Here is a 17,479-nt window from a genome sequence, read left to right as displayed (position 1 = left end):
TTTTTCTCGTTACAAGGCATTTAAAGGTCGACTTCAGTATCAAAGGTGGCGAGTCAAACCAGTGTATACCAGGGTTCCTCCTGTACTCATCTTTTCTTCAAATTCCTCCACAAAACATAGAGGTAGAAGAGTCAGGAGAGCCAGCATGGCGTAGTAGTTTAGGAGTTGGACATAAACGTGGAAGATCCAGGTTCAAACCCTCACTCAGTCATGAAGCTTCCTGTGTGACCTTGGATCAGTCACCATCTCTCAGCCTCACCTACCTCACAGGGTTATTATGAGGACAAAAGGAGGGAAGGAATCGTTTATATCACCCTGAGCTCTTTGGATGAAGGGCAGTAAAGAAATGTGAAAAATAAAATCAAAAGAGCATCAAAAAGGCATCAAAATGAGGAAAGGGAAAAAATGGAACAGACCAAAGTTCAGTGGTAGAGCAACATGCTTTGCACTGAGAAGGTCCCAGGTTCAATTCAACATCTCCAGATAGGATAGACCATTACCCAAGACCTATAAAGCTACTGCCAGCTGGAGAACACTGGTTCAACAGACTAAGGGCACAATCCTAACCCCTTACGCCAGTGCTTTCCAGCCCTGACATATGGACAATGCAGCTCTGAGGTAAGGGAACATTCCCTTACTATGAGGAGGCCTCCATGATTGACACCCTACTGCAGGATGCAGCACATGTCCCATTGGCACCACTATGCCAGTGCTAGAAAGCACTGTCATAAGGGGTTAGGATTGTGCCCTAAGAGTCTGACTCAGTAGGAAGTAACTTGACATGTGTATTAAAAGATAGGGCTTTTCTGCCACACCATAGCTAAGAGTTAGTTGTTGTCCAAAGCTCTATGCTGATCTTACCTCATCATTTTGGCTACAAAAAGCATCACCATGCTATGTGCTCTTTCTAATCCTGGCTACTTGAAACTTACTCAATAGCTTCAACAAATCATTCTTCCCAACGTCATCTGAATGTGCTGTACAGATCAGAACCATGAACAGAATCATACTTGACACTCCTGTACTAACAACTAACTCCTTTATAGAAAACTGCCACTCCAGAAGGCAGGCAACACTTCCATTTCTTTCTTCATTTTAAATGGGCACTGAAGACCTGGGGAAGGTTTAGTAGATGCCCCCAAAATGGCCAGGGCCGCATGCCCACTCTTCCAGTGCTTGACTGAACTGCTAAGTGGGCTCTAGTCCACAAGAGTTTGTAATGCAGTCAGTCTCTAAAGATGCTCTAGACTCATGGTTGCTTTTGCTGCAGCAGATTGACAAAGGTACCCCTCTGGAAGCCTATCCTATACATTCCTGGCTCAGTGGTGAATGTCATCAGGGACATAAAGGCACAGGATACTAAAGCATGTCATCTTCATTGATAAGCAGAATTTAAGACTTCAACATTACATTATGGAGATTCTTTTTAAAAAAGTAAAGGGGGGAAGTGATCCTCATTCTTCATGGTCCCAGCTGAACCTTTTTGCATTTTGTCTTTTTAATGCAAGAAGTTGTGAAAGCCCATTTTATGGAAGCCAACTAGGCAGGGTAGCAATCTAAAAATAAAGCCCATTACAAATTAAAATGTAAAAAAAGCCAAACCGTAAAGACCACAGAGCAGCCAAAGCACTACATTAAAAAAAAAACAACCAGGATTTAGATACAAGAAAGCTACCTAGTGGAAGACAACCTGGTTGACAACTTTGGACTCTTTGCCAACTCTGTGTACCCTGACTGTTCAAGTACAGAGCACTTCTGCCTTCCAGATACCCCTGACCAGCCGGAAGGTGAACAGATAGGACTTCGGGATCCCAAAGTGCTCTATTAGACACCTGTGCTTCCTACTTTCTATTGGATCCCTCAAACCATGCCTCTTTTGAAATATGTTTTCTGTCATCACAACTTCCAAGTTTCTGTACATGGGGGCTTCTTCACAAACCCACTTCACCATGCAAAAATATCATAGTAAACTTCACCCTGTTGAGGATGTCAGTAGGCATAAGAATGAACTTGCATTCTCCTATACACAAGACACTGCCCAGAACTAAACATTACTTGCAAATCTCCCTCCCCACCACCCCATTTTAAAGACTGCTTTCCCGGAGCTGGAATGTCATTCATTCCAAGTTTCCGAGGTCCCATTCCTTATTATTGATGGCTTCTAGAAGTGGTGAGAAAAACTCGCAATATGCACTCCCAAACACAGGTGGAGGAGAGGGAGGGCTCAACATGGAGATGCCTTTTTCTCCAGCCAGTTCCCTTTTTCTTTTCTCAAACCCAGGTTGAGGAAATACTGTTTAGCTTTAAGCACGGTTAACACTGGTGCCAATGCAATGCTAGCAGGGGAAAGAGAAGAGGAGAAGAAAGTAGTATGTTTCAAAAGAAAGGGGCTGGAAAGAATGTGTGAACTCACAGCCTGCTCCTTACTGCTTAGTCCTGGTTAACCATCAAGGAGCATTACTGGCACACTTGCCATTACTTACAGCCAACTGAAACTGTGTTTTGATTTAATCATTCAGACCAGGGGTCTCTAAACATCGGCACTGAGGCCAGATGTGGCCCATTGTGAGCTTCTGGTCACAAGAGCTTCTGGCCCACTCTACTGAACACAACCAGAGCTCTGCTCTGGTCATGTCTGGAGAGTGTTCCGAGGGCCAGGGAGGCCTAAGAACATCACTTCCTGGCTTTTCCGAAAAACTGGAAGCAACTTTTCATGCCGTCTGAAAGCCTTAGAAGGCTTTCTACGGGTCAGGGAGGCTCCAGCAATTTCCTGTGGTGTGCTGGTTCTGAGGTACTTACTCCTGTACATTTAAGTAAGATGCTTGGCAGGTGGGGAATGGGAGTTTTGTGTGCTTTATTTCTGTGGTGTGTGTTGGTGCTTGGAGAAATCCTTCAAATTTGAGCCCATTCATTCTTTTATTCATTCACTGAAGTTCCATCTCTAATGTATTTAAGTTATGTTTAAAATTTATTTTTATGGCCCTCTACACCATGCCAGGTATTTGATGTGGCCCTTTGGCCAAAAAGTTTAGAGACCTCTCACTCAGACAATTTTAGGAATAGCACTATGAATGGGCTTTTGGCACTATGCCATTTATGCCAATGTTTAGAGGGTTTTCAAGTACTAGACAACGAGAAAATAAGAGATTACAATCAAGATCTCAGAAGCTAGTCCTTGCTGGAGATAAGATACTATGTTCCAGAGACTCTAGTAGCTGGATCCTTTTGCACTGTACAACTAGCTGGCTTCTCCAGCACCTGTAAAGATAAATAGCTGTATACAGAAGTCTTGGCTAGTCACAAGGTAAAGGAGAGAACCCCCACAAAATACAGGAAGATATATGCCAATTGATGCAAGAAAGAAACAATTTTACACAACATGGATCCCCAACACATTTCAACAGAATGTCTTCCTCTTGGTGTAATGGTTTACAATTTGTATGCTTAAACTCCAAAACTACTAACACCATTCTGTGTTAGAGGGAAGCTACCCAGAAACTAGGGCAAAGTACAACATTACACACCAATGACGACATTCTGTCCAGATGTGCTAGACCCTGTGTTGCATTCAGTTAAACAGCTTCCTGTTTCCACAAGAGGAATCTCTCTTCTTGTGTTTGTCACAAACAATTTCAGTCACATACAGCTGTGTTGGTAAAATGCTTTTTGAAGTTCAAGATGAAATGCTTGGTGCAGCTCTTTAAAAGGCCTACAGAAAATGAAACATCTGAGATGGAGGAGGTGAGACACTCTTAGAAGAGCAAAGCAAGATGATTCTATCACCAAGCAAAACTGACACTTTTCGAGCAAGCAGAGTTTGAAGTCACCACAATGATTTGGACACAGATGCTAGGTACCACAGTTACATGAAACATATTCAGGGCTGTTGCCTGCACTGCACACCAAACTGCACAAGTCACACAAAGTATGAAAATGTACCCATCAAGTTAGCTTTGTGTGTATTTTATATGTTGACATTTTCCTAAAACTTGAAGGAAGGAGAAGGCATTCAAAAAACAAAGCCTCCTGAACCCAAATCCCACATATGCTTCAATGTGTGTTTGGAGCTCTCCCCAACTGGGCATCCCCATTCACAAAGCTTTCACTCTTCCCACTGAAGAAGTGAATAAGGGAACCTTGTGGGCAGATGAGCTCTGTATGTGCACCAAAACTCTTCAAAGTACTTGGAGCAATGGTTGCAATGCAATCACTTTAATACTCAAAAGTATTACTTGGGCACTGAAAGTATTTACATGGGCACTGAAGAGGGGTTTCAAGGATTCACGCCCCCACATAGAAGAACTCCAGTACCAAACTGTGAACTGTTGTGGAATTCCAAGTTGGCACAGAATTTGGAGATTGTGCAAGGTATAAAACCCCAACCTCCTGACCTTGCCAAACTTCCTTTTGATTTCTGAGACTTTCAGTGACACTGGCCCTAAGTTTTGAAGGCTTTCCTAACCATGAGGGCTAGATGCTTTTGCTGGTTCTCACACTGCCAAGAAGGGCTGCAACCATTTACTGATAAATTGGTCAATTTAGAAGGCTTTCAAATATATTAAAAAGGCACCTCCAATCAGTTAACATTTCTAAGTTGTTATTCAGTATAATTTTGTAAAACAGCAGATGACAGGTGCCTTCTTAGACCCCCCACTTCTGCATCTCTAAGATGACATCTACCACATTATACCATAAAAATGCCCTTCAAGAAAGAACACAGGAAAGTACCATGCTTTGCATATAGAAGGTTTAAGGTTCAATCCCATGTTTGAAATCCTAGAAAGCCACTGCCAGTTAGCATGGACAACAATGACCTAGAGCAGTGGCTCTTGGTTTCCCTCGGTATCCAGGGCCCTTTACACTCCTAAGTCATGAGGAGGCCTGCTGGCATGTGAGTGGATTTCAGAGAGCCTGAGCACAGGCACGGAGTGGCACATGGACAAAACACACAGCAGCCACTTGTGGTGTACTCATGGAGTCCCTGACTGCTAAGGAGTACACTGTGAGAAGCAGTGACCTAGAAGGACCAAGGGTCCAACTCGCTGTAAAGCAATTTTGTGTACGTAACAAAGTATTGTGTGCTTTTTTACTTCATGCAAATTTAAACTGTCAATTTAAATCAAATGAGTTTTATCGACTACCAGAGCAATCCTATGCATGTCTACCCAGCAGTAGCTTCATTGAATCCAACTGAATTTACTCTCAAGTAAGTATGTACTATATAGAATTGCAGTCGAAGATTTCTTCAACTGAAAGCAGGGCTGCTACCCAAGTTCTGGAGATGGAATTCTGTACTCCTGCAGTGTACCCACACAGCCTTGGACACATTCCCAATATACAGTGACAATTTCAGTAGGAAGGAATCCAGGTAGAGGAAAGAAAGTAAATTTCCATACCAAGGTCAGGTAATTACAGAGGATAGAAAGAAAAAACAAATCAATGTAGCTGCAAAGCAGCCCTTGTACCATTCTCTCTCACCTATTCTGTTTTACCATATCAATGACGGACTTAAAGAGATCCCACACAGGCAGCTTGCAATACCAAAATTACTTCAGCTGGCTCTTATGCTTGCCCAGTGACATTGCTAATCTGAAGAGTTCTCCCTACAGTCCATTCTCAGTGCAGCTGGGGAGAAATTTAACAGATAATTCTCGCTGTTATGAAAATTACTAAAAATAACTCCGGCAAAGCTGCAGCTGTGAATGATTCTGCTGATTGAAATATGCCAGATGTTCATGCCAAACTATTTCAGCAGTTCTCTCTCTCTCTCTCTCTCTCTCTCTCTCTCTCTCTCTCTCAGATTGCTGAGTCAGACCTCTGAACTAACATTTTTCTGATTTGGTGGAATGGGAACTCAGCTAGGACTGATGTGGCTGCAGCTGTAAAAGACTTCACACTTGTGGGATTGGATTGTGCACACATACACCCCGGACTGAATCCTATTTCTAGGACAGAGATTCAGGCTTGTGCACCTGAGATCATCAAGTCCACATGCAGCTATGTAAACCACCTACAATTCAATACAAGGAGGAATTTGAGGTCTTGTTCAAACACAATCACAGCCATGTAATGGTCCCATGCACATAGAAAATATGCATGTATTTAAATGAGACAGGAAACACATGGAACACCTGCACAGATGAGAGCATTACCTGCAGCTCATGTATTATTTTATAGGCAAAATACCTGCAAGGTATCATATACATAACAGCACATGAGCTGGAAACTGCTCCAGGAAGACACACTTCCTATGGCATGTGATAGTGGTGAGGTTGGATTTGACCACTCTACCTGCGGCAGACTGGAGGAAAGAACCACACACCACATAGAAAACAACCATGTCAGGGTCAAAGCTATTCCAGGATATCTAGTATTCTTTTTGTAGGGAGTATTCTTCATACGGGAAAGCATGTAGTCATGCAATGGCTCACCAGAAGCAACCTAGCCCCAGAATCATTTGTACAGGTCAGGCCTCCAGGGGGTTTCATCACTGCATGAGGACTTTGACAACTGAGATACACAAACAGACCCCCTGAGCAAATTAAATCTCTGCCCCTCTTCAAGCACTCAATTCATTCCCAGCTACTTCACAAAATGACTATCAAAAAGTCTTGTGTGAAAATTTGCAAGTGTTGGTGCCATGAACCTCACAAAAAATGGTCATTCAAGTAGAAAATTTTGACTTGCACCTTAGAAGATAACAGTTCTCACACGCACCTGCATGCACACAGCCTGCAAATTACCTGTCTCGTTTTTGCAGAGGTTTCGATGAAAGGAATTCCGTAACTTCTTGCTAAGTCCTGAGCTTGTTTTGTGTCTACAGTTCTGGAAGGCAGGTCACATTTATTTCCTACTAGCACCATGGGGACATCTTCAGAATCTTTCACTCGTTTTATTTGCTCCCTGAAAAAGAAGAGGTGCAGGAGAGACCACTTTAGCACTGCAGAATTTCTGTGGCATCAAGAAGATCTTATTTCAGACAAGGGGGAAATGTAAAGATTTATTTAAAAAGCAAGAGATGGTGACCCTTTTGAATTCATCTGCTTTATCCAATACAATAGCTTTCAAATTCTCTTCCAGAAAATTCTGGGGTCCTTGATGAGAAAACCGGTAACAGATCACAGCTCAAAAATAGAGTGCATGTTCTGTTCCTAGGTTCAATCCCTGGCATCACTAGTCAGAGTCACCTCAAGTAATAGGGTTCTGACAGAACTCCATCAGGCAACTCCCCACCTACTCAGAGACCCTCAGAGAAACCTGCCACAGCGGGTATTATTGTTCTAGATCAGCAGATGCCAAACCCCAGCCCACGGGCCAGATCTGGTGCCTGGAAAAAGCCTTCTCTGTCGTGCATAGAACTTACTGTTCCATGTTGCCGCCTGTTATCATTTCAGCCCATCTCATTAGAAAGTTGCACCAGGCAGCCACTTCTGTCCACACCAGGCAGCCCGTCACCCCAGTAAGCTGTGCACCACAATTTCAAGGAGGAAATGGCTGCCCAGAGCAACATTCTGACAAGATCAACTGGAAAGATGACAGGTAGCAGCATGGAACAATAAGCACCACACACAACAGCGAATGTTTTGTCACTATGCAGTGGTCCATGATTTTGATACCGCTGGTCTAGAAGATGAATCAACAGTCCAACTCTGTAGAAGGCACTTGAAAGACAGCTTCTTCTCCATTAGCAACTGCTCCCAACAATACATGGCTACGGGATACATACTGGTTTAAGGCTGTGACCTTTCTGATCGGCCCCAATCTTGTATCTTTCAACCTGACACACAGAAAATAAACTAATGAGTCTTCCTCTCATAATTCTGTCCTTATTACAGGACGCAGAAGGGAAGGGATCCCCCTGGCTCCTCTGGGAAGCCACTGTACATTTGTGGAAATAGTGAGGAAACAGGATTATACCCTGCGCCATTTGCAGCAAGTTCGCACACTCAACTGATCTGTGCATTTAAAAAGACAAGTACAGTAAGTGCCTTGGACATACTTACGTATATGACTGAGTTATGTATTTCCTAAGTCAACACGAAATAAAAGTTTAGCTGGTGGCTCCCCCACAGGAGGGATATGGAACGCCCATGTTGTTCCCTTTGCCTCCACCCGAAAAAGAAAAAAAAAACCTGCATTCTCAATACTGGTGAGCAAGTCAGGCGAATTGACTGTGCTGATAAGAAAGCCATTTCATCACATCGTATCTACTCCCAGATTACTTTAAGGTATCTGTTGCCCTACAGCTATTCAGTTTGGCAACGCTTTCATCTTGGGCCATGACATTACATTACGCAACCAACAGGTTCACAAGCTGGCATCAACTGCAGCCCTCAGCCTGCATTCTTCCCTGGGAAAAAGTTGAATAACTGGCTAAGAATACTGGCAGGGTGGGGTTACAGGACTACAATTAGGTTGCCTTTCCATTACCTCTTTGTAGGACTTTCAACAGCATACTGCACAAATCGTGTGACCTGGCACTTCTGGAGCCAGATAAATATATAACTCAGAGGCTGCTTTTGACTGATCAGTTAAAAGAAGGGGTTGCTACAGTCACATGGCTGGTTTTTATGGACTTGACTGCTTTTATGTTACATAAATCACAACTGTAGTCAGTTTCTAATCTCACCAGCCTCCTACTTAACATATACTTAAGGCAGCTGGTGGCCAATGGAGGGGGAAGGAGTTCTAAAGCATTTGCTTAGTCAGTGTACTCATCCCAGAGAATGAGATGGTCAAAAAATCTGAGTTGGAACCACTTCAAAGTGAAGTTGGGGACAACTTTTTGAAGACACCCATCCACTCCCTGCAAATTCTCCCTGCATGTAGTACACTAGATCAGTAGCATAGCCCTTTCCCTGATCTGCTGGTTCATTACATACAAGAACTTTTTTTTTATGCAGAAGATGAAAGAGCATGTAAAGATACAACTATTGACTAACAGTGATAGAATTCTGGATAGTACCACTTTCATGATAGGGCTGTATTTTTGAATGCAAATCTCATTCTCAACACCACAAGACATCTCTTCAAAGGATTCATCTCATTCAAAGACATCTCATTCAAAGGATTACAAAAGCCAAAGCAGGTATACGTGGACCAGTTCATATGGTTATGATTTTAATCTGAACAGGTTACAAATCCATGTTAGGTACAGGCTCAAAACAGAGATCCTTTTTAATTGGTGTCTGGAACTGAATCTAGGACTTTCAGCAGAACCCCCCCCCCCCGAACTGCCACATCTGTAGGGGCAAAACAGTTTGTTCCATCTCCATGAAACTGGCCCATCAAAGATTCAGAATCTTGGTCTCTCATCAGCCTTACCAAGTCACTTTCAAGGCAGGTTCTACCCTGCAGTAAAAACTTTAATAATGATACTCTGCAACTACATAACTTTTGGAACATTCAAAGCACTTTGCATACAACAGCTCGGTAATCTTAACAGCAGCCCTGTAAGGTCATTTACTACCCCCATACTGCAGACATGGGCTTGAGGCTAAAGACCTTGTCTAAGATAACCTAGTGAGTTCAGGGCTGAAGCGGGAATTTTCAGATGCTCACAATTTATCGGAGCTCACTGTGCCAATCCAAACTTTCTGCCTTAATGCCACCACCTAGCTGTGTCTGCAACATATTGGAGGATCTGGCCTCCATAGAAATGGAGAAATGTTCCTGCAGTGATGCAACAGGACAGTCAACGAAGTGTACATCAAAATATAAACAATGATGGAATAAAATCAAAATCAGATACAAGGCACCTACACCCATCATATTAAGGAATCTCCTTTACAGTCTACCGCTATTTCCCCCAGGTAGTTGGCACGAATAGTTCTAGCAGCTTTAGCAAACAACGTTACACTATAAGTGACCATTGGGTCACAGTCAGAAAGTAACCAGCACAGTTTCATTTGTATATTCTCCCCTTGTAAGGTAGCCAAAATAGGCTCCAGAAATCTTTCCCTAGGATTTTGATAGAGCTATCAGAAAAGCGGGTAATGTGCAATATCCTCAATCTGTCCTGCTCCACAAATACAAAATCTCAAATGCCTGGGAACGGACAAATATCTGCCATCTAGAACTGCCGTTGGCATGGTTTGAAAACGCAGTTTGGTGAACGCCTTTCTCAAAGAGGCAAAGGTAAGTGAATATAAATATTTTGCTCTTGAGTGACTTAATTTCAGGAAACGATACAACTGAGAAAAATTTAAAGATCTTACTGAAAAATTTAAAGATCTTACCAAATTCAGATGCTTACTGATTCAGTAAGGTTCTGTCAACAAAGTGCCACAAGAAATAAACTGCAAGGTCCCAATGCACCCTGAAGTACCTATCTCCCAAGAAGATTGCCTGAAGCATCACTGGGCGTGACTGACTGATCTACATGTAGAGATGTGTGAATTAGTTACCCAGTGCCAGAGGAGCCTCCCCCTTGCATCTGCATGAGTCACTGCTCTGGCTGGTCTCCTTCCAGAGGCACACCCTACACAGTGACTTGCACAGAAACATTTCTCAGAAGGTAGTTAAGCCTCACTCTTTGTGTGTGCAAGAGTGAAGTGTGCTTCCAATTTTAATTCTTAAGGTCAACATTTCTCATCTATCAGAAATTCGGGAGGGGTTGCATTCAGGAAAAGAAGAAAGCAAACAAGAGATTCTCACATAATTTTGATCATGGTCACCCCAACAGTGCCAATGTTCCAACAGCACACTTTTGTGGGGATCCTCCTATTAGGTTTGATCCACACATGTAGCAGAATGAGCTGAGAACTCAGAGGCAGGATGGACTGTACCACTTCAGACTGAAGGTGGAGAGTGACCATTATGGATGCTCCTCTAAGTAGAAAGCTCCCTGTAAGCACAAAACAAAAGGAGCATGGAAGAGACTACTAGACTAACACCCCCCATGTGCTAATTGTTTTACTTGCACGGCACTTTTCTTCTTCAAATGACACCTCCACAAATGTAGTCCAAAACAGCCTGTATTAGTTCAGGACTGTACCAGTTCATTCTGCCACATGTTGGTGAGGCCTCAGCCAAGCATATTACAACATAAGCAAGTCAGCCACTTGCAAACATTTTCGGGGGCCGCAGTGGCACCAGTCACAGAGTCTTTCTGAAAATTTAAGAAAGCTTACCTATAATGGTGAATGTCTTCAAAAGATTTTGTGTTATTTATAGCAAATACACATAGAAAGCCCTCTCCTGTCCGCATGTATTGGTCCCGCATTGCACTGTACTCCTCCTGACCAGCTGTGTCCAGAATATCCAGGAGACAGGTTTCGCCATCAATGACTACTTGTTTCCTATACGAATCCTGAGAAAGATAAATACACTTTGGATTACTTATTTGTACTTAATTTCAAGCAACCAGCACCCTTGTTGTGACACTGAAAGGATTCCTCACGGACAATCGGAGACAGGGTGCTGGAGGCAGGCAGGCATTCAGCAAGGAAATGAGTAGCAACACTAGTGGCCAAAGATGGGGCCACAGCTTTCCAGCCATTTTCCGGTGGTTAGCCACTACTCCCTCGGCATGGCATCAGAGCTCTGAGATGCATGGTATCTCTGGCATGGCATCTTGGCTGCAAGGCAGCATTGGGCCTCAGGACTAAGTGCACCCATCATACCAAGACTTAGTCACACAGACAGAGGCGCATGCACTGTTTTCCCAGTCTATGTGCTCCTATGAAAAAACAGTGAGGAGGACCAAATGACACACACATATTTGTTTAGAGATTTTTCTCCTGTCCTTTGGGCCCCTAGGGTTGCTCTTGCTTCATATCTATTTGCACATGTGAGTATTACAATATCTTCCATGAAACTATGTACACCACCCTGAGCTCCTTGAAGAACAGGCGGTATAAACATTTGAAAAATAAAATAAATAATTTAAAACAGGACAATAATCACCTAATCAATAATTATGAACACATAGCAGGAGGACAATCAATGTAACTTAAATGCCCAGCAAACAAAGAAGTCTTTGCCAGGAGTGGGAACACCTACAGTGAGGGAGACAAACAAGCATCCAAGGACAGGAATTTGTGCAACCTGAGGGCTGCAATCAGAAAGGCACATTATCCCCCACCAAACCAGTTTGCAAATGGCCCACAATCTGTGCTGGCTATTGCTGGGGTGGGCAACACCAGAACAAGTACTACATTTGATCAACGTAACACTAGTAGGGATACACTCTCCATTTTAATTAAAAACAAGTCATTCATTTTATGGGAATGCTGTTTTATCTGACGGTTCAAAGGCATCCCAGACACCATTCTTCCCTTGATTGTGACAAGAGCTCAGTCAAAAGCAGGACTTTTAATCTCACTTTCTTAGTGTTGAAAGCATCTTGCTTACATAACCAGAACAGAGGAGTGATTATATAAAACTGAAGAACAAAACCAATGCCAGGATTCTGGAGTCCTTTCTGACACACCTACAAGAACTCTTTTGTGCATCTCACAGGTATGACGTAGTTGGTCTCATTAAGAATATTCCACAGCATACAGTTATGTTCTAAAGTTATACGTTTACAGGCACACACAACTGCAAGAGGGAGCAGGAGCCTGGGAAGAAGAGTAGTAGAAGTAATCCCTGCAGGGTATTCTAAGTACAGAAATGAAAGAGGACAGTACCCTGGCCTACTCCACTCTGAGCCAAAGAGCCAAAGAACTTAAGGGTCCCACTAGATCAGACCGAAGACCCATCTGGTTCAATAGTTCCCAAATTGTCAGTTGCGACCCATCAGTGAGCCACAAGCCAATTTTTGGTGGATTTGCAAGCTGGTGCCACCTGTGACAGCACAAGGCATTCTGGGATGTAACCCAGTCAACGAATACTACCTACATAAAGAAAACCAGATGACCTGGGATAGTGGCATATCAGGGACTTACAAGTTCAACTTTAGAACTGGAACTGACGACTTCAAGTGACATCACCTTGGAACTGATGGCATCAAGTTCCAAGAATCTGTGACCAACTGCTCAGAACAGTTTTCCCAGTTCTTCCACCCAAGTGCGGTACGGTCTCCCCTTATATGTGCTCAAATCACCTTTAGTGATGAACAATCAATCGAGCCATCATCTGAAGCCTCACAAGCTTCCCAATGCAACATCAAGTCAACTGCCCAGCTGACAGATGGGAGGTGCTCAGTAGTGCCACCAGGGAGGCTCTCTCAAGCAGAACACTCTCCGGCTGCGCAAGGAAGGAAGTGGGAGGGTGGCGGCAAGGGTACAATCCCCACCACACGGCACTGTGCCAGATTTAACCTATGTTATTGCTCAAGTCCTCCCAATCATTTCTACTAAACACATGTTAAGAGAAATTCCTGTTAGATTGTGCTCACTTTAAAAAAAAAAAAAAAAGACGAAGCAGAATCTTTCTGAATACCAAGAAAAACTTTTGATGTTCATAATGGCCAAGTCACATCTTACAACTTAGTCCTCTCTCTGGATTTAGCAAGAAAGTTGTTAGTGCCGCAGAGGGCACTCCTCTAACTTCTGGAGTACCTTAATGCCTGTGTCCAACCTACAAAGTCCACCTTTTAATTCGCCCCAAGGCTGCTAATGTCAACACTGAACTTCACTTTCAGAAGCCTTTATGTTCTTGTCCTCTTAAATCATTCACCTTTCATCCCGATACGTGCACACACTGAAAATAGCCAATTATGTTTTAGGAATTCTATTGTCAAACCTATCTAGTAGACCAAACTTAAGACTGTAAGAAGGACATTCCCATCCACATTTCACAGATGAAAATTCCAACAGCTGTAATTCCTATATGGAACTAAAAGTAAAGAGGACACATTCTTTTTGTTAAAAAAATATACTGGATAAGCATAAGTATTCAGTAAGATGCTATCAACAGTTCAATATAAACCTCACCAGCTCTGATGTGTAAAGGGAGAGACTGTGCATGACATGAGCCTTCATGTTCATGTGTGTTCATTTGCATACATGTGCATGCAAGGTAAGATACAACTCCCTCCCCCTCCCACCCTCAGAAATCAAACTTCAAGATATCTGGTGAGAAAGAAGCTGAATCTTGAAAAATGGGAAGCAATCCACTAGAATTTTTAAAAGAATCACCATAATCTCAACCACGTAAACACAGAGACATTGACTTAATAACAATAATAAGTATAGTGACTAAGTATAGCATTTCTCATGCATCACTGTGCAATTCTCAACAACCACTCTTTAAGGCAAGTACCATTCCCATATTACAGCCAGAGAGGCTGAAAGGGAGCAGCTCACCAGTGGTCAGTTCACAGCAAAGGTGCGATTCAAGCCATGGACTTCCTGATTTGCAGCTCAGTCTCTTAGCCACTATACTATACCAGCTGCCAGAAAACTTAAGGCTGACCCCAGGAAATAAAAACAAATAAGAGGCATGAGATAAATGAAAGCACTAAGCTGTGCAAACACAGAGCTAGTGTTGTCCAGAGAAACAATTCTCAATCTATTTGGAGTTCTCAGAGCAGTCACTTGAAAACAGTAAATATCAGAGTGTCCCCCAACAATATAACTCTCCTTGGATATGCACTAAATACCTTACTTCTAACTGCAATTTTCAGGCATTTGATTGTCAGAGGGCACAAGAGCCTACATGCTTTGACTATCAAAGAGAGAAGGGGAAAATCAGGAGGGAGTTTCCACACCATTTTGAGACCTCTTGCCAACATGTAAAAAACTTACAATACATCCAAGGCTAGCCCAACATATATTGATGCCTGCAGGACAAAATCCAAGAGCCTCAATGGATTTGCATTGGAAGGGGTTGGTGGATTGTGCCCCTTGGGTCAGACATGTTTGCCTCCTAGTCTGCCACCCTTAACAGTGCCCAAAGTCCACTGTCTGAGCAGCCACTACACCTTGAGCCCCAGTTCCCTTCCATGCTGGCTGTGTCTGGCGCGATTATCTGGTGTTGTGCAATAATGCTCTAAAAAGAAGAGTGGGGCAAAAGTCAGATCAGGATGTACTGGCAGATTTACTGGTGAGTTGTAGTAGATCAGGTTTCCAGTTGTCTACTTACATACTACAACAACAATCTAGAAGGGTTCTTCACCCTGCCAAAATTGCTAAAATGAATATTTATACCACTGCACACATTGTCTAAGTATTATGTGGTCATCTTTAAACAACATTCTTAAGTGGGGGGAAGAAAAAGGCCAGGTACAACAAGTCACAGCAGCTCAAAATTTCCAGAATAAAACACATGGCATTTTGTTTGTCTCAGGACTGGTATGGAGAACAGAGAGGTGTCATTCATACTGGGCTGTTTCCACTTCCTGAGGAAGAACAGGAAGGAAAAAATTCAGCATTGTTGGGGGTGGGGAGGAAAGGAAGCAGGTGGGTCAGGAAGGCAGTAGCAACAGTGGAGCGGGAGGGAGACCACCAGGCCCTCATGCTAAGGGCCAAATCAGGAAGTCCAAATTAAGATATATCACATCCAGGGCTTTTTTTTCTAATGGAACGCGGGGGGATGGCATTCCAGCACCTTTTTGCAGGGGCCCCTCCCCTTCGGAGGCATTCCAGGAGGGGGGGAGCAAAGCAGAGGCATTCACTGGGTGAGTGCTGGGGGGTGCAGGGTAGGCGGGTGCCTGGCCCCTGCCTGACTGCACAAGGACCCCCTCCTGCCCCATCTCCAAGTTCTCGCCTGAGCCCAGCCCGCCTCCCCTCCCCCCGCGCTCTGCTTCCCCGCGCAGCTTCCAAGCTGGTGGAGGGCGTGGGGGACATGCGCCGAGGAGGAGGACGGACAGCCAGTCAGTCTGGGAGACGGGCTGCGGCACCCATGGAACGCCCAGGTACTGGCTTGGCAAAGGAGGAGAGAAAGGAAGCTGGCTGGTGCAGCCCCCGTGCCAATCTGCAGCACAAGCCTAGGCGTGTCTACTCAGAAGTCTCATTCTGCTCAATGGGGCTTGCTCCCGGGAAAGGGTGCATAGCCTTGCAGCCTGAGAGCCCAAGCCTATGCATGTCTACTCAGAAGTAAGTTCCATTGTGTTCAATGGGGCTTACTCCCGGGAAAGTGTCATAGCCTTGCAGCCAGAGCAGACAGGCAGAGGAAGGGCTCTGAGGCTGCAGTCCTCTCCACACTTTCCTGGGAGGAAGCCCCACTGCCTCTACTGGGACTGACTTCTGAGGAGAGACTCTGAGGCTGCAGTCCTCTCCACACTTTCCTGGGAGGAAGCCCCACTGCCTCTAATGGGACTGACTTCTGAGTAGACAGGCACAGGATTGGGCCCTGAGGCTGCCACCCTATCCACAGTAAGCCCCATTCACTAAAGTGGATTTCTGAGTAGACACGCATAGGATTGGGCTCTTAGGCTGCAATCCTAGGCACTTTCCTGGGAGTAAGCTCCACTGACTAGAATGAGACTTACTTCAGAGTAGACATACCTAGGATTGGGCTCTTAATCCTGGCAGAGATATATATCTGCACCCGTTTTCACATGCTAAGGGCAGGTGAAAAGGGATTCTACGTTTGTAGAACGTGCTGTCCAGCCTTGCCAGAGATCCTCCTCATCCTTAGCCCACAAGCATGCCCTCCACCAGCCAGCGTTTGCAGCTCCTCTCCAGCAATGCACAGCAGCTGCTCAGGGCAGCAGAGAACATACAATTGCATGCCAAGCGCCTTCCCAAAGACACAGAGTATTATGATACCTGAATTAAACCATATTTAATTGCTTGTTTGCAAACATAGCTGTTTCTGTGTGCACCTAAGGACCCCTCTTGTATAAGAATTCCTTTTTTGTTCTTACTCCCACAGTTGCTTAGAGTAATTTTACTACATGGAACTCATGTAAGCCATTTTTTTGGAATCCATTCACTGCTTCCTCTCCTTGAAGTAGTGCCACACTACATACTACAAGCTACAAGTGCACCTGTACTGTATTTTTCCCCTTGTGTAGAAAAAGTAGCTAGAGGGAAGGGGATGTGGAGATTGACAGCCCAATCCTATGCATGTCTACTCAGAAGTAAGTTCATCTTTAGGGGGGAAGCACATAAAAAGTATTTTATTTCTCCAATAAAAAATGGCCTAAAAATAAATAAATAAATAAATAAACAAATAAATAAATAAATAAATGATCAACAAGTTGTGAGTTCCTGCACCTTTTTTTTTTTTTTTTAAACACACAAAAAAAGCACTGAGGCAAAAACATCCGCTGTACTTAGTAATTCGTCATATACAGGACTTGTTAATATTGCTGCAACTTTTAATCCAACTCCCAAGTACCTCAGGCTTGTAAAACAAGGAGCTTGAAGAAGAGAATGACAATAAAAAGTGGAAATGGGTTTTCAGGAAGCCAAATGCCACTTGTTTCCAGATTATACACAGCCCTGTCTAAGCAGAATCCCACACTCCACACTGACCCAGTAAAAGGGAGAAAGTCACAACCTGCATCTAATTACACAAGCTTGGTTTGCAGCCCCCTTTACAAAGACACAGCGCACCAATGCCTCTGCCTACAAGCAGCTACTGG

General features: G+C 43.8%; 1 protein-coding gene across 1 annotated transcript in view; it reads right to left on the bottom strand.

Annotated features, from left to right (window-relative positions):
- The window catches only part of KRAS (KRAS proto-oncogene, GTPase), a 48,453-nt gene that overhangs the window by 12,412 nt on the left and 18,562 nt on the right, over positions 1-17,479 (bottom strand). The window contains exons 3-4 of the mRNA XM_066634653.1: positions 11,133-11,311; positions 6,744-6,903 (exon numbers count right to left, since the gene is read on the bottom strand). Coding sequence (XP_066490750.1) covers positions 6,744-6,903; positions 11,133-11,311 — 339 coding nt within the window. The remainder of the gene's footprint in view (positions 1-6,743; positions 6,904-11,132; positions 11,312-17,479) is intronic.

The sequence above is a fragment of the Tiliqua scincoides genome, chromosome 7 (assembly GCF_035046505.1).
Source record: "Tiliqua scincoides isolate rTilSci1 chromosome 7, rTilSci1.hap2, whole genome shotgun sequence".
Lineage (NCBI taxonomy): Eukaryota > Metazoa > Chordata > Lepidosauria > Squamata > Scincidae > Tiliqua > Tiliqua scincoides.
Note: the sequence above shows the minus strand (reverse complement) of the source record. Positions and strands in the feature narration are given on the sequence as shown.